General features: G+C 48.3%; 5 protein-coding genes and 2 non-coding genes across 10 annotated transcripts in view; 4 read left to right on the forward strand and 3 right to left on the reverse strand.

The window, feature by feature from the left end:
• Window positions 1–286: 286 nt before the first annotated feature.
• Window positions 287–2,647, reverse strand: LOC146220248 (uncharacterized). 2 transcript variants are annotated; one of them, XM_084694019.1, is made up of 5 exons: window positions 2,458–2,647; window positions 2,018–2,274; window positions 1,632–1,775; window positions 1,259–1,346; window positions 610–852 (listed from the first exon to the last, which is right to left on the reverse strand). In XM_084694019.1, exons 2-5 carry the CDS (start codon window positions 2,272–2,274, stop codon window positions 751–753), a joined length of 591 nt encoding a protein of 196 aa, XP_084550145.1. In that variant the 5' UTR covers window positions 2,458–2,647; the 3' UTR covers window positions 610–750. The 2 variants fall into 2 exon arrangements, with proteins under 2 accessions (XP_084550144.1, XP_084550145.1); XM_084694018.1 differs by having other exon boundaries at window positions 287–1,346.
• A 100-nt stretch (window positions 2,648–2,747) lies between these two features.
• Window positions 2,748–10,926, forward strand: patl1 (PAT1 homolog 1, processing body mRNA decay factor). Its single transcript, XM_084694017.1, is given in 20 exon segments — window positions 2,748–2,832; window positions 4,040–4,142; window positions 4,357–4,590; window positions 4,593–4,746; window positions 4,748–4,850; window positions 5,010–5,090; window positions 5,234–5,434; window positions 5,772–5,873; window positions 6,034–6,120; window positions 6,516–6,721; window positions 6,934–7,078; window positions 7,468–7,585; window positions 8,630–8,727; window positions 8,967–9,026; window positions 9,142–9,287; window positions 9,538–9,697; window positions 9,818–9,943; window positions 10,091–10,182; window positions 10,399–10,548; window positions 10,640–10,926. Coding segments are annotated over 20 exon segments (2,403 nt in total). The 5' UTR covers window positions 2,748–2,817; the 3' UTR covers window positions 10,662–10,926.
• A 1,570-nt stretch (window positions 10,927–12,496) lies between these two features.
• Window positions 12,497–15,438, forward strand: LOC146220250 (glutathione S-transferase theta-3-like). Its single transcript, XM_084693950.1, has 5 exons — window positions 12,497–12,676; window positions 13,150–13,237; window positions 13,571–13,721; window positions 13,982–14,158; window positions 14,749–15,438. The coding sequence occupies exons 1-5, from the start codon at window positions 12,565–12,567 to the stop codon at window positions 14,944–14,946; spliced, it is 726 nt and encodes a 241-aa protein (XP_084550076.1). The 5' UTR covers window positions 12,497–12,564; the 3' UTR covers window positions 14,947–15,438.
• Window positions 15,439–16,295: 857 nt separating this feature from the next.
• trnak-uuu (transfer RNA lysine (anticodon UUU)) lies at window positions 16,296–16,368 on the reverse strand. Its single transcript has one exon. It is a non-coding gene; the product is annotated as a tRNA-Lys (tRNA).
• Window positions 16,369–17,006: 638 nt separating this feature from the next.
• Window positions 17,007–17,098, forward strand: trnar-ucu (transfer RNA arginine (anticodon UCU)). Its single transcript is given in 2 exon segments — window positions 17,007–17,043; window positions 17,063–17,098. It is a non-coding gene; the product is annotated as a tRNA-Arg (tRNA).
• Window positions 17,099–18,341: 1,243 nt separating this feature from the next.
• On the forward strand, window positions 18,342–21,084 carry LOC146220253 (fibrinogen-like protein 1). Its single transcript, XM_084694247.1, has 6 exons — window positions 18,342–18,618; window positions 18,801–18,960; window positions 19,222–19,319; window positions 19,562–19,650; window positions 20,330–20,517; window positions 20,694–21,084. Exons 1-6 carry the CDS (start codon window positions 18,342–18,344, stop codon window positions 20,884–20,886), a joined length of 1,005 nt encoding a protein of 334 aa, XP_084550373.1. The 3' UTR covers window positions 20,887–21,084.
• The window catches only part of mtus1b (microtubule associated tumor suppressor 1b), a 33,831-nt gene continuing 31,520 nt past the window's right edge, over window positions 21,017–23,327 (reverse strand). For all 3 annotated transcript variants that reach the window (XM_084693527.1, XM_084693526.1, XM_084693528.1), the window contains 3 exons: window positions 23,204–23,320; window positions 22,677–22,774; window positions 21,017–22,026 (listed from right to left, as the gene is read on the reverse strand). In XM_084693527.1, the coding sequence (XP_084549653.1) occupies window positions 21,819–22,026; window positions 22,677–22,774; window positions 23,204–23,320 (423 nt within the window). In that variant the 3' untranslated portion in view covers window positions 21,017–21,818. The remainder of the gene's footprint in view (window positions 22,027–22,676; window positions 22,775–23,203; window positions 23,321–23,327) is intronic.

Below are 23,327 nucleotides of genomic sequence, written 5' to 3' on the forward strand. Positions count from 1 at the left end.
ATCGGATACATTTAATTTTACTGTCAAACCTTTAGATTTACTGGTTGCTATTATTGGTTGATTTTAAGTTTATTTCAGCGAATATGACAAAACGTGCCTTTCAACAACATTACCGACCCTGCCTTTAAATTCTACAAGGACACAGTAGTAGAGTGTGTGACTTCCACCTAGTGGTCAGCAGAATGTATTGCGGTACTGAAAAAGACCCTGTTCCTACACTGCAGAGCAAACACAACATAAACTTTACTCATTTTTAGAGAAAAAAAATGCTAGAAATACAGGTGTGTCATACGATTATAGAAATTAATGTATTTTTAATTAACAAATATGTACAATATACATGTTGAGTATTTTTACATTTTCACATACATGGTATCCATAATTTTATAAATAGAGAAATTATACGACAGAGGTAAACAAACGCAAACAGAACATCAACATTCTTCCATGTGTTTGAAATCCAAACTTACTTTTGTCCTTAAAAGTAAACTTTAAAATGTTTTTAATAAGAAAATGACTGTTTATCATCTGAGCATTTCCCTGGCAGCAGTTTAGCATAAGAAAACTACGGACTGCTCCTTTAAAATACATAATCCAGCATAACATGGGTACTTCTGTGGCCCAGACCTGACGTGGCCCCGAGTCGTCCCCCCACTGCGCCCCACGCTGCCCCCAGAGGACTGGAGGGCTTTAACAGGCGGTAGCAGCAGGAGGTCAGGAAGAGGACGCCGGCGCCGATGACGAGGGCTTTCAGGGCTCTTCGGAGAAGCTCCATCTTTCTTTTGGCTCTTTCTTCTTCATCCTCATCTTCATCATCCACTCTCCAATACGAGTATTCAGAGTATTTGGCTCCTGTAAAGGTGTTGTAGAATGAGTGAGATGGTACATTCCACTGCATGGCCCCTCCATGAGATGGTACATTCCACTGCATGGTCCCTCCATGAGATGGTACATTCCCCTGTATTGCCCCTTCATGAGATGGTATATTCCACTCTAAGACCCCTTCAGGAGATGGTACATTCCACTGCATGGCCCCTTCATGAGATGGTACATTCCACTCTAAGACCCCTCCATGAGATGGTACGTTCCCCTGTATTGCCCCTTCATGAGATGGTACATTCCACTCTAAAACCCCTCCGTGAGATGGTTGATCATCCTGTCTGATGGTTTGAGATGGAGCTAGGTCTTGGTAGCCGGTCCAACAGAGGAAGGTGCTCAGCTCCAGGCTCTGGATGGTCCTAATGAGGTCTGGGCTCACCCGGTGGGTGTGTCTGGGGTCGAATCTCCCAAAGATGCCGGTCTCACAGCCATGTACTGACACATACACGTCCAACACCTTCCTCTTCCTGGGGAACACAGGAAGTCTGAGACCCATCCCGAGTAATCAGCCCAACTATGGTAGGCTCCAGACCCTGGCACACTGAGGAAGCCAGCCTCCTAGTCCCTATCATCACCATGGAAACTGTTCAGGAATACTGTAATCCAGTAAACGAAATAGTCCGTACGTTTTTACAAGGGTTACATTCTTTTTTGAAAACTACAAATCTGACCCCCTTAATTTTTATTACAAAATGAGGCCTATTTAAGGGCTGCATCCCCTTAAAGCCACTTTGTTTTCAGCTTAAGCGTACCTGACCCTAATGATGACGCGGTCCACGTTGTGCTGGCGATAGCCGCGTGACCTTTTTGCGTAGCCCTGACGGACGTACGGCGGCAGGTTGGCAGCCCCGGGATACTTGTCTGTATTCAGGTTACCCACCACGAAGTACCCCGCCCTGAGGACCGGAGTAGTACGTCAAGGACGAGTGGAGAAGAGAATAATGTAAACAAACTGTAGCACAATAATGAATCAATACAGAAAAGGAGTTGAAAATAAAGTTGAAAAGTAGAACTTAGGAGAGTAGGCTAGTAGCCTAACACAAAGATAGTATATGGGAAAGGAAAGGTAATCTATCACAATACGCTAAGAGCAGGGGAACTAAAGTATATTTAAAAGTCAAGTGAAAGCCACTTGTGCCTTTTTGGCCGGAGAATGCCCTCAATGTTGCCGAAGCAATGAAACCCGAAGTGTCCCGTCTCCACGTCGCACCGTGCCTCCATCGCCCCCTGCTGGTCAAGGAAGGCGACGCACTCGCTTGCGAACCAGTAGACCAGCGGGAGGCCGTGGTGGGGACGAGGCCGACCGAAACCCGACTCCTTCAGGTCGGTTACAGTCGTCAGCTCTCCTCCGTTCAGCTGTCCTCCTCCGGTCTCTCCTCCATCAGTCACCACCATCTGCAGTTATGAGAGATGGGGAATTTACGGAAAACGAGGGGGATAAATATCTCTCACTTATCACCCCCCCACACACATAAACACTCACACACCTTCATTATTTGTACATTTATAATGTACATGTATAGGATTTAGCAGTCGCTTTTATCCAATATTATGAAACAACTTCATCATAAGGCTTACCTTTACACGCTACGTGACAAAACGTTTTTGGGGTTGTCTGTCATGATCTATTGACGTCCTTTGTATCTGGAAAAACGAAACTAGCCACAACATTCTCTTGGGATTTTTTATATATTTAATGTCATAACAATTAAACCTCTTGATCTACTGCAATCTACTTTGGTCTTAAGTTTATTTCGTGAATACATAATATTCACATTTGAAATAAAGTAATGTGTGTACAAAGTATTTTGCTCACCCCTTGTTTTTTGGAATTTACTGTTTGCGTGCTCGTGCCCGAGCCTGGGTGGCTGCGTAATTGCGCGTGGCCTTGCTCCCTGTGACACTCGGGAGGATTGAACCTTCCCGACCTGAACGTAGATGTTCCGATTTCAGGTGAGAGCAAGTATTTTAATACATCTAATAGGATGTTTTAAGGTTTAATGTTGTGTTTGTCCCCGTTTGTGTCTGATCCGATTTTAAACAGCACATTTACAAGTTCGTTTTGTTCATTGTTTATCGAATCCGTTGACAAAATTCCTCCGCGCGGCCTGCGGGGTACTGGGCTTTCGGTGCCACATTGTCCCTGTGTTTAGGGTTCCGGCAAGGAGGACTGGGCTGGTTATATAAGTTGAAGTTCTGCTCACATTATTCTAGTGTAGGTCTGTTAAGACTAGCAACATTTTGTCCGGAACGTGAAGGAATGAATAGTGTCAACGTGAGTCTTGTGTGATGTAACATGCTAGTTTTCTCAAGCCAGCTAGCAAGCAACTTGCTAACTTCGCTAGCTAGCTTGATTGCTAGTTAGCTTTTCTCAAAACACGGATTTCTTGTGTGGGCTATCCCTTGAGATATTCTACCAACTGGGCACTGACTGATTTGCAACGCTTGCTAGTTTGTGGACATTTGGTTTAGGAAGCGGGTAGTTGGCTAGCTATTGGACGTAGCTTGCAAACGTTGTTGTAGTTGTGTGAGAGACTGGCCAAGATTGGCCCAGTGTTGGAGAGATGCCGGAGAACAGCGGTGTACTCAGTTACGGTAAAAGCGCGGCTAATGTAGCTAGCTGGCTTACTGGAAACGTCGAGCCCCCCCCCCCCCCCTCTCTTCATCCACGTGGGATCCACTTGTTAGCACTGGCAATAACACGAGATGGGAATCGATTTTATAAGGATTCGCATGACTCGCTACTGGGTACCCTTAACAGCTTGGTCTGGCTTCATGTGCTTGGGTTCGTCATGTCAATAGTTCGTTTCGTTTTGGCCAACGTTCACGAAAGCGCCCTCGGTCACTGTAGAGAATTGGTGTAAACATCTTTTGTTGATGCCCGTTTTCTCCTAACCTCTCCCCTCTCTCTTCTCCTCACGTCCTCCCCACTCCCCCCCCCCCGACGATCAATACCCCGTCGTATTATTACACCCCTTCTATCACCGTCTCTGCATCTCATCTCACCCCTCTTACCATCTCTTCTTTTCTTTCCCTGGTCTCATCGCATCCCTTTCACTCCCGTTTACTTTCAATCCTTGTCCTATCCGCCCCCCCCCCTCTCTTCCTCTCATCCCTCTCTCACCCCTCTCTCTCCCTGCTCTCTCCATCCTGCCTGCAGTCCCTGGATGAGGACTGCACCCTGGAGGAGGAGGTTGGCCCAGTAGAGGAGGAAGATGAGATCGACCAGTTCAACGACGACACGTTTGGTGCCGGCGCCATTGGTGAGTTTACAGCTTGACTTAAGATGCTCATCTTATGTCGGGTTTCCCCCCCCCTTGATTTGTCCAGCCTAGCAGAGATGATAATGCATGTTGGCCTTTAGTACCAGTATGATAATGACGCGCCTATGATGAATAACAGACAAACTAATATGACAATGTATTCATGACTCTGGGGGAGAGATAATGTTTCCATGACGACTCCCGCCCTCCTCAGATGATGACTGGCAGGAGGAACACAAGCGACTCGCTGAGCTCGACCAGCGTGTGTGGGACGGCTTAGGAGGAGGAGGTGGAGGGATGGGAGGAGGAGCAGGAGGAGAAAGAGGAGCAGGGGAGGCCTCCTCGATGCATCTCCCTCCTCCTGCAGGCCACCTCCCCCTCCCCTCCTCCCTCCCCCCTCTCTCCTCCTCCTCCTCCTCGCTTCCTCCCCCGGGCCTCGAGGAGCGAGGGGGGGCGACTTGGCAGAGTCCCTGGCCAGGCTCATCCTCGGGGCGGACCCGGCCATCGCCGGCGTGGGGCCAGCCGGTCCCGACTGCTCCAGGGGCCTGCCCCCCATGCTCCTCCACCCCCAGCTGCCCCCCCCCCGGGGGCCCCCTAGGGCCCCAGCTGCCCCCCCCCGGGGGCCCCCTAGGGCCCCACCACCTCTCCCTCCTCAGCTACCAGCAGCAGCAGCAGCACCTTCGCAGAGCCACCCCCCCCATGCAGCAGGTCAGTGCTGCTAGCTCACACAGACACGGGGGCTGCTTATGGGAGCAGCTTGATTTATAGACACAGATGCCCTCTCCCTTCTCTAATTACCTCTCTCTCCCCTCTCTCCTTCCTTTCCTCCTCTCTCTCCCCCTCTCCCCCCTCCCTCTTCCTCCACAGGTGAACTCTCACAGTATCTGGGAGAACAGCATGGGCTTTGGTCCGGTCAGCATCACCCCTGTCCTGGGCCCTCACATGGAGGTACAGTGCGACCCTCCTTCCTCCTGTCTCACCATCACAAGGCTGTCATGTTCTCGCCCCCATGACCTCAAGAACCCGTCAGTATCTTCCTCCTGTTTCTCTCTCTCTCTCATGTCGTCTTCCTTCCATCCCTCCCTCTCCAGGACAGTCCTCTCATGTCCATCATCAAGGAGGTGGGGCTTCCCAAGCGGCCTCCTCCAATGAGGAACGACGAGGGGCGAGACTTGTCTGAGAGGGTCCCTCCCCCACGCTCATCCTCTCCTGTGATTGGTAGCCCACCTGTGAGGGCAGTGCCTATTGGGACCCCGCCCAAACAGCCAATGAGTCACGCCCTAAACCATCAAGTCAGTCTCAAGTTTGCTTTTTCTTTTCTGTCTTAGCTCGCTCTTCCTTTCATTCCTTTGTTAGTTTGTTCAACAGCAGGATTATCCAGTCAGTAACTGTCATTGCTTAGTGATGTATCGGTGTAGTATAATAGACAGAGAGGGTGCCGTTGACCTATGTGTACACCTAGTAGCACTGTCCTCCACCCGCTCTCTACTCGCGCTCTCTCTCCCTCTCTCTCCCTCTCTCTCCCCCCCCCCCTCTCTCTCTTTCAACCTCTCTCAGATGTGCTGTAGTCATATAATAGCTCTGCAGTGTTTTGTTAGTGAACTCTTCTTTCTCGGTGTGTGTGTTTAGATCCACCACCCAACTGCGGTTCATGTGCGAGCCCCGGTCCAGCATCGCTACCCTCCTCCCTTCCCAGACCGCCTCTCCCCCAACACCCTGCTCAACATCGCTGTGAGTCTTCCCTCCCTCCCGCTCTCGCTTTCCCTCCCGCTCGCCCTCCCACCCTCCATCCTCTCGTCCTCCTTCTCCCTTCCTGAACCTCTCTCCCTCCCTCTCTTCTCCCTCCTTTCTGGTTCCGCAGGCTTCTAAGTTCTCGTGTGTCTCGTTCCAGAACTCTCCCTTGTGCCGGCCTCCGTTCCCTGGGGGAGTGGGGCCGGTGCTGTCCCAGATCCAGAGAGCCCAGATGCTCAACGCTCAGGTAGGACCTCTGCTCCTCCTCCTGCTCTGACACACAGGCTCATGGCTTTATTCCTTTCATGTTATTTATTAGATCACATTTATTGCTACTGGGTTTTGTTGTAGTTGGGTTTTATTGTAGTTATTAGCTGAAATGCCTAATTAATTGATGCCTAATTAATGCCTGATTAATCTATTTTGGATTAAACCCTCTCCCCTTCTCTCTCTCTCTCTCCCTCTCTTTCCTTCTCTCTCTCTCTGTCTCTGTCTCTCTCTCCCTCTCTTTCCTTCTCTCTCTCTCTGTCTCTCTCTCCCTCTCTTTCCTTCTCTCTCTCTCTGTCTCTGTCTCTCTCTCCCTCTCTTTCCCTCTGTCTCTCTCTCTCTCTCTCCCCCTCTCTCTCCCCCTCTCTCTCCCAGGTGGCAGGGTTTCCCAGGGGGGGCCCTCCACCTCCCATGTTACCAGGCGGGGGTGGATTCAGACCGTTTTTCGGCCAGCCGCTCCACCGCCTGGGCCCGCCCCACCCTCCGCTCCCCAACCACACCCCCATCAGACACAACACCACCCACCTGCACCCCCAGCACCGACGCATGCTCACCCAGAGGATGCAGAGCAGAGGAGGAGGGTGAGAGAGGGAGGACAGGGAGAGGGAGGGACAGGGAGAGGGAGAGATGGGTTAGCATATAGCTCCTCTGTAACATGTTCTAACATGCTGATTTGGTGAATCTAAATGTTGTCTCTTATCCCCTCTGTCCATCACTCCATCTCCCTCCTCAACCCATCTTCTTCCTCTCATTCCCTCCCCCTCTGTCTATCACTCCATCTTCCCCCTCCCAGGGACAGAGGGGTGAGGGTGGGGGACAGGCGGAGCAGGGACCCCTACAGTAACCTGATGACCCAGAGAGAGAAGGAGTGGGTCGCCAAGATTCAGATGATGCAGCTGCAGAGTACTGACCCCTACCTGGACGACTACTACTACCAGGTTAGTTACCACTAACTAGTACTGCTAACTAGTACTGCTAACTAGTACTGCTAACTAGTACTGACCCCTACCTGGACGACTACTACTACCAGGTTAGTTACCACTAACTAGTACTGCTAACTAGTACTGCTAACTAGTACTGCTAACTAGTACTGACCCCTACCTGGACGACTACTACTACCAGGTTAGTTACCACTAACTAGTACTGCTAACTAGTACTGCTAACTAGTACTGCTAACTAGTACTGCTAACTAGTACTGCTAACTAGTACTGACCCCTACCTGGACGACTACTACTTATACTGATGATTAGTTGACCATCTTGTACTTCTAACTAGCTAGTTAACCTGGTGTGTGTGTGTGTGTGTGTGTGTGTGTGTGTGTGTGTAGAACTACTATGAGAAGATGGAGAGGAGGCAGGAGAGGGACAGAGACAGCAGCAGGAAGGAGCACAGCACCAAGCTGATCACTCCACAGGTGGCCAAGCTGGAGCACACCTACAGACCAGGTACCTGCACACACACACCTACAGACCAGGTACCTGCACACACACACCTACAGACCAGGTACCTGCACACACACACCTACAGACCAGGTACCTGCACACACACACCTACAGACCAGGTACCTGCACACACACACCTACAGACCAGGTACCTGCACACACACACCTACAGACCAGGTACCTGCACACACACACCTACAGACCAGGTACCTGCACACACACACCTACAGACCAGGTACCTGCACACACACACCTACAGACCAGGTACCTGCACACACACACCTACAGACCAGGTACCTGCACACACACACCTACAGACCAGGTACCTGCACACACACACCTACAGACCAGGTACCTGCACACACACACCTACAGACCAGGTACCTGCACACACACACCTACAGACCAGGTACCTGCACACACACACCTACAGACCAGGTACCTGCACACACACCTACAGACCAGGTACCTGCACACACACACCTACAGACCAGGTACCTGCACACACACACCTACAGACCAGGTACCTGCACACACACACCTACAGACCAGGTACCTGCACACACACACCTACAGACCAGGTACCTGCACACACACACCTACAGACCAGGTACCTGCACACACACACCTACAGACCAGGTACCTGCACACACACACCTACAGACCAGGTACCTGCACACACACACCTACAGACCAGGTACCTGCACACACACACCTACAGACCAGGTACCTGCACACACACACCTACAGACCAGGTACCTGCACACACACACCTACAGACCAGGTACCTGCACACACACACCTACAGACCAGGTACCTGCACACACACACCTACAGACCAGGTACCTGCACACACACACCTACAGACCAGGTACCTGCACACACACACCTACAGACCAGGTACCTGCACACACACACCTACAGACCAGGTACCTGCACACACACACCTACAGACCAGGTACCTGCACACACACACCTACAGACCAGGTACCTGCACACACACACCTTCACATCAGGTTGTTGTTAAGAGAGTGTGTGTGTGTACAGTTCAGTTTGCAGGCTCGCTGGGTAAGCTGACGGTCTCCAGCGTCAACAACCCCCGCAAGATGATCGACGCCGTGGTAACCACACGCACGGATGACGAGGTACGCAAGTGACACCTGTCTCTCTGCCAGCCTGTCTGTCTGTCTGTCAGCCTGTCTGTCAGCCTGTCTGTCTCTCTGCCAGCCTGTCTGCCAGCCAGCCTGTCTGCCAGCCAGCCTGTCTGTCTGTCAGCCTGTCTGTCTGCCTGTCAGCCTGTCTCTCTGTCAGCCTGCCTGTCTGTCGGTCTCTCTGCCAGCCTGCCTGTCTGTCTGTCTGTCTAACGTGTGTGTTCCTGCTGCAGGAGAAGAGGGAGAAGCAGGTATGGAACAAGAGACGGCAGATCCTCTACACTGTGGAGAAGGTAAGAAGGGCTGACTCTCTTTGTCTGTCTCTCCCTTCGTCTCTCTCTCCCTTTTGTACTGATGTTTTTTCAGAAGGTTGTAGTTCAAGATGTCCTGTACCCCCCCCCCCTCCAGATGTACAGCCTGCTGCTGGAGGTGCAGGACTTTGAGAAACGCTTCCTGCAGACTCCAGATGAGCAGCGCGAGGCTCTGATAGAGCAACACAAGAGCAACACGCTGCAGCTGTCCTCCTCCCTCAGAGAGAAGGAGTGGGAAGACAGGTGGGAGGGAGGGAGGGAGGGAGGGAGGGAGGGAGGGAGGGAGGGAGGGAGGGAGGGAGGGAGGGAGGGAGGGAGGGAGGGAGGGAGGGAGGGAGGGAGGGAGGGAGGGAGGGAGGGAGGGAGAGTCTGGGATAGTGATATAGGAAGGTAAAGGCAAGCAGTAAAGCGTCATTGATAAACATTGCTTTGCATGTTATCTGTGTTTAAAACCAGTTCTTCATCTGTCCTCCCTCCTCCCCGGCCCCTGCAGAGTGAGTGATGAACAGTGTCTGATGATCATGTCCGTCAGGAAGGGGAAACGCCTCATATCCAGGCTCCTCCCCTTCCTGCCCCAGCCCCAGGCCGCCGCCGTTGTCATGGCGATAGCCCGCAACATGCCCGCCCTGGCAAAGAAAGACAAGCAGGACCAGGTCAGACACACACACACACACACACACACACACACACACAGATGCTTGCCTGACAACAACATTGTTTTTTTTAGATGAGAGTGTTTGGTGTCTGAATCCGCCCCTCCCCTTCCTCCCCAGGCGCTCTGCTGGTTGGTGGAGCCGGTTGCCATAGTGATCCAGTCCCTGTCAAGCCCCGCCCTCACGGACGTGCTGCAGGAGCTGCAGGGTACTGAGGGACAGCTGGCCTCCGTCCTGCAGAACAAGGTACACACACACCATATATACACACACACCATGAACACCCTCACACACACCACATGTATTATTTGACCAAATATCTCCTTCTTGGTTGTTTAACTTTGTCCTTAATCCTTCTCTCCTCTTTCTTTCCCCTCCTCCCTCCCTCTCCAGTTCGGAGTGACGTTGCTGTACCTCATCCTCAGTAAGGGAGAGAGAATGCAGAGCTCAGACCCCAACTGTCAACTCATGGACGACAACCGATGGTGAGACTGTCTGTCTGTCTGACTGGTGACGAGTTTGAGAGGAAAATAATGAGGAACTCAAATGTCTGTAACACTCATGTAAGCTTTATAATGATCCCTCCCTCCCTCCCTCCCTCCCTCCCTCCCTCCCTCCCTCCCTCCCTCCCTCCCTCCCTCCCTCCCTCCCTCCCTCCCTCCCTCCCTCCCTCCCTCCCTCCCTCCCTCCCTCCCTCTCAGGACTGAGCTGGTGTTCTCTGTGACCAGGGAGCTGCTAAACGTGCCCTCCTCCTCCCTGTCTCCCCCTCTCTTCACCCCTCCCAACCTGCTGTCGCTCTTCTCTCGCTACGTCGACCGCCAGAGACTGGAGCTGCTGCAGGACAAGCTACAGTCAGTACTCACTTCCTGCTCGCATCACTTCCTGCTCGCATCACTTCCTGGTCACAGTATATAATTGATTCTTTTTTTTTTCATTCTCTAGGATTACTGCGTTGTCCAGGTAGAAGTGGCTCAACACATCAAAAACCCATCCCTTAAGTTTAGTGTGTGTGTGTGAGTGCGAGAGAGAAAGGATGCATAGGGTTGTTGATTTTAATCCAGAAGAAATCCGTTGTCACTTTTTTTTTTTTTTTTCTTTGTTAGTAATGTATGCACGATGTGGCAGGAGATGGAACGTTGGAGCTGAAAGAGAATTTAATCTGCATTTTTAAATATCTTGTTAATGTTGATGCCTGTTATAAACATCGAATTAAAAGTATTTCTATTGTTTACCGTCTCAACATTTATTTACCTGTTGCCAAGGAAACACCACAATGGCAAGACTCGCTTTTTATTTTCAAGATGCCATGATGCTAATATGACATTTTGTGAAGGACAGTACTTAAAAATAAACATTTGATTCTACCAACCAGAACAACTTGGAGTGGCTAAACTGCTATGGTTGGGCGTCTCTGAAATGCGTAGTATAATAGTAGTCCAGTCATTTAATGAAAAAAAAAAGTAGGACATTTTGCAACAGAAGCAAACAAATGGTTTTGTATCCTCAATATGTCCTGAGTAAGGAAAATAAGCCCAGAAGAATCCCATTAGGGAAAAGTTTTGAAAAATACCAAAATATAGCCTATTCATACTAGCCTGGTCCTAACCAAACCCTCGTACATTTCATTTGTACAGAAGCAAAATCCAAATTGAGCGGAAGTACGTAGGAGGGCAGAGCCAGGCTATATTCATACGCCATTCATTATTTTTTCTCACTTGAATAGGGTAACATTTTTAACCTTAGATATCAGCATGAAAATTACTGAATTGATTACTTACATCAAGACAAACAAAACAATTGATTACAAGTTGTTTTGACCCACACCGTTGAACACTTTCATTTTTATGAGAACGATGAACTGAACGCAACTTAATGACAAATAATGAATTTGAACGGTGAACACGTTCATTTTATCTGAAGTCTCGCTAAAACGTTACGGAATGTTTTCTTTCTCCTGAGGAGAGACGCTGTCTAAGTCGAATGCTTGCACCATATAGTTGCTCTGTACCCGTAAAATGTTGTCTATGTAGCCAGAGAATGCCTCTGATGTAGCCTACCCTACCCCAATTAACTCGACTCCGCACTACCCATGATTCATCGCACACACATGTAGACCAATCAAGCAACGTATTCCAAGACATCAGCTCTCTCTGTCTCATAAAAATGGCAAGTGAAAGCAGAGACGCAGACTCAGCGACTACATCTGATGCACCTTATTATTTTTTGCGGGATGTTTACACACAGTCTGATAAAGATTCCAACAGTACAAATCTCACCTTTATGTGCAAATTGTGTCCTCCTGCGCTGAAAAAGAAAGTCCGGACGTCAGCCTCATCTGGATCTAAATTAAAACGGCATGTGGAGCTGAAGCATCAAGCTAGTCTAAAAGGTTATCTCCAAGTAGGCCTCATTGTAGAAATTGTTGTCCTCTGTCCACACATTTATTTTATACATGTAAATGATAGATTTTAAGGTTTAGCCTAATATTTGATTTCATAGCAAGGAATAGCACTGTGATTTGTTGTGCCTTTTGTTTTCAGGGTAGGCCTATGAATGACAGGCAAAATTAGCAATGGTTTAAAAAAAATTAACATTTATTTTAGGAATTGATACATATGACGTACATTTTAAGGCAAGGGGTAGTGATGGATAAAGTTTTCTTGAAAACTTTCATTACAACTTTTCACCTTATAACTATGAAATTAACTGAACTATGAACTTGTTCAGAATTCAAATGTTGAACTATGAACGTGAACTATTCATGAACTTGCACAACACTGGATTTCAAAGGCGTGGCTTGAACATATTTGCCAAACTCTGACAACGGCTAGTTGAATCTACTGGTGAATAGAAAATCCCAAACCAGAATGGCGTTAGAAATGTATTTGGACCTTTTCTCACAACCATGCCGTTCGGTCTATATTTTTGCAAAAAAGAACAACATTCCTTTTAATTTTAAAAAGGTTTCGCTGATGGAAGGTATGTTAATATATTTCACGAGCATTTCATTTCGTTTTCACAGTTTTTGTTATTATAACTTTCGCACAATAGAGAACAAGCTATCAACTGTGTCCTACGCTAATTTACTCATTGCGCAAACTTGCGCGTATTTTTCTCAAACCCTTTTATAGTCTTTTTTTAATAGTCTGAGCAATAGGCCTGGTGGTTGAAATGTTAAATGTCGCTTAGACTGACAGATCATTTTGAGCCCATATCTCATTGCAGACAAGTAAACACAGCCTAGCCTATATCGTAGTGGCCACTGCCAAGTTCCAAGAATCACCAAGTAGGCTTTAACAGAACAGTATTATAAAAGTAGGCTGTCATATAATCATTACTATAAAAGTAGGCTGTCATATAATCATCATTATAAGAGTAAGCTATAACAGAACATTATTATAGAAGTGGGCTATAACAAAACAGTCACATTTCGGACTGGTCCTCCACTTCAGGGGAGCAGTATGGAGAAGACTTTGGGAAGATCAACATGATTCGGAAAGCCCCTGCTATACGAGATGGAGACTTCTGCTTGGCTGAGAGGTGAGAATGTTGACATGAACACAGTAACCTGAGTTAGTCTGAAAGATGAGAAGAGTATTCTTTTAGCTTGCATAACACGCACAGAAACCACAGTAACCTGAGTTAGTCTCCAGTTTTCTTACTCAAGGCTGTGCACCATGACTGTCTTATATAATTAAAGTGAAGCAACATCAGATAAAGGGTTCCTCTGCTCAGATCAGGGCAACAAAACGAGCTTCTGACTGACGAGAGAAACAATGATGAAACAAGACAGCAACAGGATGGTTGATACTTATCATGTCTCTTTGTGGTAACGGTAATGTAAGGTGGAATGCTTCTTGTTAACATCTGCAGCATCGCCATCATGATGTACCTGGCTGAGAAGTTTGTGACGCCAGAGCACTGGTATCCCTCCGACCTGCAGAAACGCGCGCGTGTGAACGAGTACTTGTCCTGGCAGCACATGGCCATCCGAATGCATGGCTCCAAGATATTTTGGCTGAAGGTGAGGGAATAGTCAGCCAGTTCTATCAATCTGAGAATAAAAGGAAATGTTTAACTTATGTGGTTCTGCTTTGGGATGTCCTCCTTCTGTGTGTGTGCTCTGCTGTACACCTGGAAGTCAGAGATCACTTGTGTGTTTTATATCTAAAACCGAATGATAGCGGGGCCCTCAAGGGGAAAACCAAACTAACCTTTTCCACATATTATTTCTCTAAATGAAAATGGTGCATCTTCATGTAAATATCTTCTGCTGTGTTGTAGCTCATGATTCCAAAGATAATGGGTATGGAGGTCCCGAAGGAGAAGATGGACGCAGCTCTGGAGGACTTGAACAGCTCGCTCACGCTCATCGAAGAGAAGTTCCTTCAGGACAGGCCCTTCATAGCGGGGGAGCAGCTCTCTCTGGCGGACCTGGTGGCCGTAGTGGAGGTGATGCAGGTGAGATCTCTGGGCACAGTGTGGAGGTGATGCAGGTGAGATCTCTGGGCACAGTGTGGAGGTGATGCAGGTGAGATCTCTGGGCACAGTGTGGAGGTGATGCAGGTGAGATCTCTGGGCACAGTGTGGAGGTGATGCAGGTGAGATCTCTGGGCACAGTGTGGAGGTGATGCAGGTGAGATCTCTGGGCACAGTGTGGAGGTGATGCAGGTGAGATCTCTGGGCACAGTGTGGAGGTGATGCAGGTGAGATCTCTGGGCACAGTGTGGAGGTGATGCAGGTGAGATCTCTGGGCACAGTGTGGAGGTGATGCAGGTGAGATCTCTGGGCACAGTGTGGAGGTGAAGCAGGTGAGATCTCTGGGCACAGTGTGGAGGTGATGCAGGTGAGATGTTCTATTTTGAGGTTGGATCTTCTGCATCTCCATGTTGTAAACTCTGGGGGTAAGGCCTCTAAACTGAGAATATAAAGGGGAGCAATATGCAGATTACGATTATTAAGCCACCACATTGATCAACGGCCGGTCTTTCTTCCGCTGTGATTGGTGAGACAGGAACGTTTCATGTAGATCACAGATCCTGTGTGTCCAGCCTCTAGGAGCCGGGGTGGATGTGTTTGAGGGTCGTGCGAGGCTGAGAGCATGGCGAGACCGAGTGAGAGAGGAGGTCGGGGCAGAGCTGTTCGATGAGGCCCACCAAGACATCCTAGCTGCCCAGGACATGATCAAGACGTTGGACGCCAGCAAGATGCAGGGCTTCAGACCCAAGATCCTCAGATTATTTTTCTGAAGGATTATGGTAGAAAGAGGAACACAACATTATACAGTATAAAACAACCATAATCCATTGTAAGAAAAAAATACCTGATAGTCATTTTATTTCAAGTAAACTGTAGACTATTCACTTGCTTTTCTTCAAGCTCTCTGTCCCCTATCCCTAGCCTCTGAATGGCCTGGTCACATGACCCTCCCTGTTGTGTCCATCACTCCCAGCTGTTGATCACTGAGGGTTGTGTTTGGTCAGGATTGAGGGATGGGTCATGTGACTTGTTGGCAGGAAATGATGTTTTCTCATGGGAGATAAAGGGATTTGCTAAGGGTAAGAAGTCCTTGGTCAAAAATTGTGTTGAAATACTTACATATGGTAGTCAGATAGGTGAAATTTGAACATGTTGGCAATTAATGCCATTCACCATTCTGCTAGATAAAAACTGTCTTTTGTATTTTGATCAGGACTGTAACAGTGTTTTATTGGTAACCTCAATAAAGTTCCTTTCCTGCTTTCCTGTTATTTATGTTAAAAGATAACTAATAGTAAACATTCAAAATAAACTGCATGCAATCCCATGCTTAGTGAATCATAAATGCAGGTTTTAATTTATATATTTTTTATATCACAAAAAAGCTTGATAGAAACACCTGAGAGAAACATAATCTAATTAGGTATGTGCTAACTTGCATAAATACCACAGATCTAAACGTTGGGTATAGTCAGGTGAAAATATATTTTTGAATGTTGTTGATAACGACTGGACTATAACGTTTGTGGAAAACGATCCCGTAGTGAGATATCAAAGTGCACAATAGCTTCAAACCTCATTTTGAATTTTACGGAAACAATAAATATTTGTGCTTTAAACACATTCTAGCACATTTATATTTGCATCTGCTAATTACACAATATTAAAGAGAATACTTAACTTGTAATTATTTATATCAACATATCATTAGCACGCAAGTCAAAACGATTAGCAGAGGATGGTTTCGATCCATCGACCTCTGGGTTATGGGCCCAGCACGCTTCCGCTGCGCCACTCTGCTGGTGCATCAAATCGCCGGCAATGTCTTATAGGAATTTGGACCTCATATTTTGTATTACATTCAATTATCAATTATATGAGATTGTCTTGTACAGGATGACAGATTTCTGACATTTGCTGTGGTAAAATTGCTGGCATGAGCGTGAAAGCGCAGTTTTATGCCTCAGCAGGTCGTAGGCTATAATACAATTCGCAATACGTTTTCTTCAGTTGAACTGTTTGTGGTATTGAGTCATTCCAAAGTTTTCGGAAATTGGTAGAATAATATCGCACAGATAAAATGAATACCCTCAGATTCACATTGGAACAAAAATCATACCGCCCGAACAGGGACTTGAACCCTGGACCCTCAGATTAAAAGTCTGATGCTCTACCGACTGAGCTATCCGGGCTCTAGCGTTACAGAAAAAATGTATACATTATGCCGTCTCCAACTAGCTACTCGTGCTCCTAAAGTATTTTGGAAATACTGATCATACTTTTAGTAAAGAAATGTACTCTGACATATACTTTAGTAAAAAGTAGTAGGCCTACCGGTGTTAGAAAAAAGTTGTCAGAAAAATTGTGACGTAGGCTACTGATAGCAGAAAAATCTACTTATGTAAAATAACGAAGTATTTATTTCCCATATCTGCAGCACCGTAAACCGTGTAATAACAACATAATAACAGTGTAATAACAACATAACAACAGTGTAATACTTCACATCATATTAATACGTAAATACAAAAATACACTTTATATAGAAACGCAGCGCATTCGCCAGGAATCCTTTTTGACACTTCGTTTGCTTGCACTGACTAAACGGGCTAGCTATCTAGCTAATCCCTTGCAATGACGGTTGCGTTTATGCTACTGAAGGGTAGAGCTATAGTTTTATATTGGTATTTTAAGATTGGTAAACGTATTGGTAATATAATTATAATAATGTTTTCACCAATAACACAAATATTTACAAAAAAATAAGGCGTGCAGGGTAAGTTGCTATACAGCACTTACATATACTGAAGTTATCAAACTGTCAACAGGTGGCTCCGTGGCGCAATGGATAGCGCATTGGACTTCTAGTCAAGCACTTGAGAGGTGATTCAAAGGTTGTGGGTTCGAGTCCCACCGGAGTCGCATTTTATATTTTCTATTATTTTTAGACAGTATGTTGATGAAACGGTGTGCTATTGTTGAAAAACGAGCTAGAGCAATTGCTCATTCATAACAATCACAAAAGTGCCGAGATCAAATCTCGTCTGTCCCAATTTTTCTCTCTGCCTCACATGAAGAGGTTGATGATTTGTTTCCAGTGATTGTCGTAATTTGACATGTAGCACAACATTGTTGAGAAATCCGCACAGACAACGGTCAGATAATGTACGAGATCTGTAGCTTTTCTGTTTCTTTCAGTCCCTGGCTAGCCAACCACAAAGCCCGGAAAAACACAGTAATATTCATGTGTAGTGTGGTTCTTTCTGCGTTGTGTGGTTTCAAAAAGGCCACTGCCGCAAAAAATATGTTAGCCCTTGGTGCAACTCCCAGGTCTCGAGCATATGCACAAGCAGATGGAAACTTTCTCAACTGTCCCCACAAATTACAATAGTTACCGTAGTTAGCGAGCTCGGCGATGTATGTTAACGTACATTTTTATAGTGCTCACACGGTAACAAAACGTATGTTTGAATAACACCACGTTGTGTAACATTACCACCGTTTTTTATTGAACAACTTTCGGAGCCAAGGACAACAAACCTTGCTAACCGACGGTCAGGTCCAAAAGAACAAGATCTCGAGATAACGTGCGATGGGTCAAACCAAAATATACAAATCTTTGACCATTACTGTATGTACAATATAGCCTACATATGAAGAAGTGTTTGTACACCAAAAAGTATCATTAGCTATCCATCTGTACTTAAATGTTAAAAACACACAGAAACATTATTATTATCAAATGATTAACATCCCCTCTTGACCTGACCTATTTGAATTGGTCCTTGTGTGCAATTTAGTGCATAATCTAGGCCCTGTATTGTAGAGGAACAACATCACATTGCTACAAGTCAGTCGTCCTACAATTTGCAGAGATTTCCTCAGGATACATTTAGAGATGTTTGGGATCTGTGTTTTCCTCGGGTAAGGTCAACAGATCCTTGGTGTTATGTCTTCTGGCCTCGTCCCTCCTACAGAGATGGTTGGAGAGAGAGATGAGTGCGGGGGTTTATCTTCAGTTTCCGTGGGAAGGTGAGGATGGGAGAAGCCAGATGCGTGGGTGAAGCCAGCATGGCAATCCTAGTGCTCTTGCTTATAGAAAAACACCTGGCGGTAAGAAGCCTGTCTTTTACATCGTTAAACATGTAGTCTTTGTGTCGAGTGAATGTGTGTGAAAGTGAGACGACTTGTGTGTGAAATCTTGTCACGTCTGTGTCTTCTCTTCGACCGTCCCTGTCGTCGGACCCAGGCCCCGGTGTCTGACTGCGGGCGGGAGGTTGAGCGTCTGCAGAATGAGATCCAGGGTCTGGAAGTGTCTCTCCGGCATCAGCAGCAGTACATCCTGGAGCTGCACACCAGCCAGGCTTGGAGCCTCGCCCACATCCCCCTCTCCTACCTGCAGGGGGGAGGCAGTATAGAGGTAGGACGACGAAACGACCGAATCGATACGGTTCAACTCACTGCTCCTCAAGTGTAGAACAAGGATAAAGGTGTCAGCTAAATTCAATTGACATGTAAAACATAAAATAAATTGACCTAATATGTCATACGTTATAATAAAATATGTAAAGTTTAGCTTGGCTATTTTAAGATGGGGTATTTGTGTGTCTCGACTCACGTGCAGACTGCACGGATGTGTTTGGCGGCGGTGACGCGGCCAGCGGGCTCTATCTGGTGCATCCAGAAGGTTCTCCCTACGCCTTTCACGTGTACTGCGACATGAACGACGGCGGAGGCTGGAACGTCTTTCAGCGGAGGAACGACGGCGAGGAGTCCTTTGACAGGTGTGCGCGTGTGCGTGTTTGTGTAATGTCAGAGAGCGTACATTTATGAAAAGATTGAATAATGAGGATTTCAACAGGCGTGTGTTTTTGATGATTTTCTGTGTGTTATTGCTGAATAGTCTTATGAGTGTGTTTTGTTAGAGTAGGAATCTGTGCATGTGCAGTGTGTGTGTGCAGTGTGTGTAGGGTCAGGGAGAAGGCTGTGTAAATGTGTTTTAAGAACAACGCCAAAAATTGTGTGAAATGTGTGTCTTTGTCAAGGGCTTGGGTGGAGTACAAGCATGGTTTTGGAGACCTTTACAACCCTGATGGAGAGTTCTGGCTAGGGAACGATGCCTTACACTATCTGACGTCTCAAGGTACTGAGATCAGCTGCTCGACAGACGTCCTCTGCTTAGGGGGAGGGACGCACTCCTTCCCACGCCAACAGCGGCTCATTTAAAAGTGTGACAACAGGCCACTACAGCACCGTGACAGCTGGCTGGTCTTAGACGTGTTTGGAGATGCAGGGAGAGAGCGCTCCACCAGGGACCTGGTCAGGAGGGGACAGGGTTCCTGGAGGGTCTAATCCTGTCTCTCCTCGTTCCTCCTGGATCTGTAGGGAACTACGACATGAAGGTGGACATGGAGGACAGGGAGGGGAACAAGCACAACGTGGAGTTCAGGAACTTCAGAGTGGACGAGGAAAAGGTACAGAGGCTTTACTTTCTCCTGCTCCTCTCCGTCCTCACCCTCTCCATCCTCCTCCCTCCCTCTCTCCTCTCTGTCCTCACCCTCTCCATCCTCCTCCCTCCCTCTCTCTCCCTCTTTGTCCTCACCCTCTCCATCCTCCTCCCTCCCTCTCTCTCCCTCTTTGTCCTCACCCTCTCCATCCTCCTCCCTCCCTCTCTGTCCTCACCCTCTCCATCCTCCTCCCTCCCTCTCTCCCTCTCTGTCCTCACCCTCTCCATCCTCCTCCCTCCCTCTCTCTCTCTCCCTCTCTGTCCTCACCCTCTCCCTCCCTCCCTCCCTCCCTCCCTCCCTCCCTCCCTCCCTCCCTCCCTCCCTCCCTCCCTCCCTCCCTCCCTCCCTCCCTCCCTCCCTCCCTGCCTCCCTGCCTCCCTCCCTCCCTCCCTCCCTCCCTCCCTCCCTCCCTCCCTCCCTCCCTCCCTCCCATAACATGACAGGGTGTTTAGTCTCCTACACAGTGGAGCAAGGTCATCTGTGTTGACTCCGGTCTTTCACACCATGAATTCTTCACCCCCTTCGTCCACGCTGCATCTGACACGATGCCCTCCCCTCTCATCCTCCCCCTCCCCTCCCCTCTCATCTTCCCCCTCCCCTCTCATCCTCCCCCTCCCCTCCCCTCATCCTCCCTCCCCTCCTCCAGGATCAGTATCAGCTACACATGGAAGAGTACGCGAGGAAAACAGACGAGGCTCTAGCCAAGGCCCACCACCCCCCAGGGCAGCAGTGGGTCAGTCCAGATGGAGTCAAGTTCAGCACGTTTGACCGTACCAACCTTCCAGAGGGGGAGAAGTGTATCCACCACGACCAGTCTGGCTGGTGGTTCAGCAGGTAGGAAGGAACTACGCCTTTAGTCCTGACCAGGTCAGGCTGACCCCAATCACAACCCTAACCACCCTCCTTTCTCCGCCTCCTTCCACCCTCCTCTCCCTCCACCTCTCCACTCCCCCCCACCTCTCCTCTCCCCCCTCCTCTCTCCCTCCCCCCTCTCCTCTCCCTCCCCCCAGGTGTGAGTCAGGGAACCTGAGCGACCACTACCTCAGCGGACCGTACCACGCACTGAGGGACGGGGTGGACTGGTACACCTGGCACGGCTGGTGGTACTCCCTCAAGTCCGTGGTCATGATGGTACGAGCCTCCGACCTCCAGCCAACCAGGGGAGGGGGGCGGGGCCCCGGCAAGAACAGACCAACCGCGTGAGATGCCGTCAGTGGTGCGGAAAGGCCGTTCACCAATGGTTATGCTCCTTTTCAAATGTGATGACTTTGATTTGATCAGAGACTGAATGATGCATTAAAACCATCACATAACTAACTACAACCTCTGGGAATGTAGTGTTTGTGATAATGTGTTTATTTTATGCAAAAAAATAAAACAACATATGGTTAAGCTGAGGCAGATCAGGTCTGTGGTTTCTGACTCCAACCAAAACAATAACACACATTGGAGACTTGTTTACCACAAGAACATTCTGAGATGTTTGGAAATCAGTTCTCTGCGAGGTCCGACAACACAGGTTCTACGTTCCACAGGTTGTACGTTCCACAGGTTCTACGTTCCACAGTGGGACAGATGAGAGCTGAGCTCCATGGTGTCTGTATATCCAGAAAGTTCCACACAGGAAGCCGCTACACGGCAGGTCACTGGTTCAAATCCCCGTTCTCACGAACGTCCCTTTTCAACAACTTGTGAAGGTTTCAAACCAGGTGCAGCTTTTTTTGACTCCAAGAAAGTCTAGAAGAACAAAGTGATCCCTCAGGTCCTCATAGTGGGTTTCTACATGAAGTACATCCTAAAGTAAAACATCCAAACCAAACTAGAAACAGCTAGTTGTTGATAGGAGAGAGGCGTATATACAGACCCTGAGGTGACCAGAGAGACAAGGTTCCAATCCCTCGCTCCAAGTGCATCAATGCCACAACAACAACAACGTCTTTGTTTTGGTAAAAAAAAAAGAAGAAGAATAAAAGAAGATAGTTCTCGTCTTTGTGAAGTTCCTCATGAATGTACTTGGATCTCCAGAGCAGGGAACAACTGCTCACAGGCAGACGTGTTTGTTTATGATCCTGGAGGGGGGGCTGGGGGGCCTGGGGGAGGAGCTAGAGACGTCTCCTCAGTCACAGGTCTTATGGTTATCTGGGGGAGAGGGGCGGGGCGGAGAAGGAGGCGGAGTTACGCGGAGAGGCGAATGGCGAGGTCGGCGACAGTCGTCGGGGGCTGGCCAGGTCGCCGTTGTGCAGTTTCCATAGCAACTCCTCGTTCTCCATGGAGAGCCGTTTGTTGACCTTTGACTCCTTCTGCAGGGTCTGCTGCAGCATGACCTGCTCACTGGACAGCTGTCTGCAGGGAGAGAGAGAGATAGAGAGACAATAGATATACAGGGGGAGAAAGAGACAATGGATATACAGGGAGAGAGAGGAGAGAAGGGAGAGAGACATTAGATATACAGGGAGAGAGAGGGAGAGAGACAATAGATATACAGGGAGATAAACAATAGATATACAGGGAGAGAGAGACAATGGATATACAGGGAGAGAGAGGAGAGAAGGAGAGAGAGACATTAGATATCCAGGGAGAGAGGGATGTTAGATATCCAGGGAGAGAGGGATGTTAGATATACAGGGAGAGAGGGAGAGGGACATTAGATATCCAGGGAGAGAGGGATGTTAGATATACAGGGAGAGAGGGAGAGGGACATTAGATATCCAGGGAGAGAGGGATGTTAGATACACAGGGAGAGAGAGAGAGGGACATTAGATATCCAGGGAGAGAGGGATGTTAGATATACAGGGAGAGAGAGAGACAGTAGATAGAGGGGTGGACAGACATTGATAGATGGATACGTCTGTAGATGTATAGAAGGATAGATAAGATCTCTCTTTACCACGGGAGAATGTTCTACAACAGCGAGAGAAACCTACCCAAAGCACAGATGGTGGAGACAGTGTTTAAAGTCACCAGCACACGCACACACACACACACACACGTACTTGGAGAGTGCAGCGTGTTTGTCCATCCTGGCACGGTAGTCCTCGTTCTCCTGCTGGACCTTGTTCAGACACTCCTCCAGCTTCACATTGGTCTCCATCTGGACACACACACACACACACACACACACACACCCGAGGTGAGACAGATCAGTGGGTTCCTCCAGGTGGTCAGACAGGCACGTATGCAAAGCAGAAGCAACACTTCCTGCTTGACTGTTTGCCCAGCCTCCCCCCCTCTCTCCACCGCTCTCCCTCACTCTCTCTCTCTACCCTCCCAGCATTCATAGCTGTGTGTCAGCTGTGTGTGCGTTCTGTCAAGTGGGGTGGGTGTGTGTGTCTTCTGTTACTGTGGGCGTGGTGACTACCAGTCATGTTGTTCACTGTAACCTGCCACACCTCAGCAAGCACAGACACAGCCCGCCCCTCCCCTCCCTCCCCTCCAGTTGAGTTAGTCCCCTCTCCCTCATGTAGTTTGGAACAAGTCAGCTTGTGTGTCTGTTAGCGAGTGTGAGTGTGTGTGTCCTCACCAGCTTGTCCAGCTGCATCAGCTTGCTGTCCTGCTGGTGGAGCAGAGTGTTCCTGATCTCCAGCACCACCCTCAGGCTCTCCAGCTCACGCTCCAGGTACTGGGTGTGGCTGTCCTTCTGGAGA

Source organism: Hypomesus nipponensis, chromosome 27 (genome assembly GCF_054491055.1).
Source record: "Hypomesus nipponensis isolate SF chromosome 27, ASM5449105v1, whole genome shotgun sequence".
In the NCBI taxonomy this organism is placed as follows: domain Eukaryota; kingdom Metazoa; phylum Chordata; class Actinopteri; order Osmeriformes; family Osmeridae; genus Hypomesus; species Hypomesus nipponensis.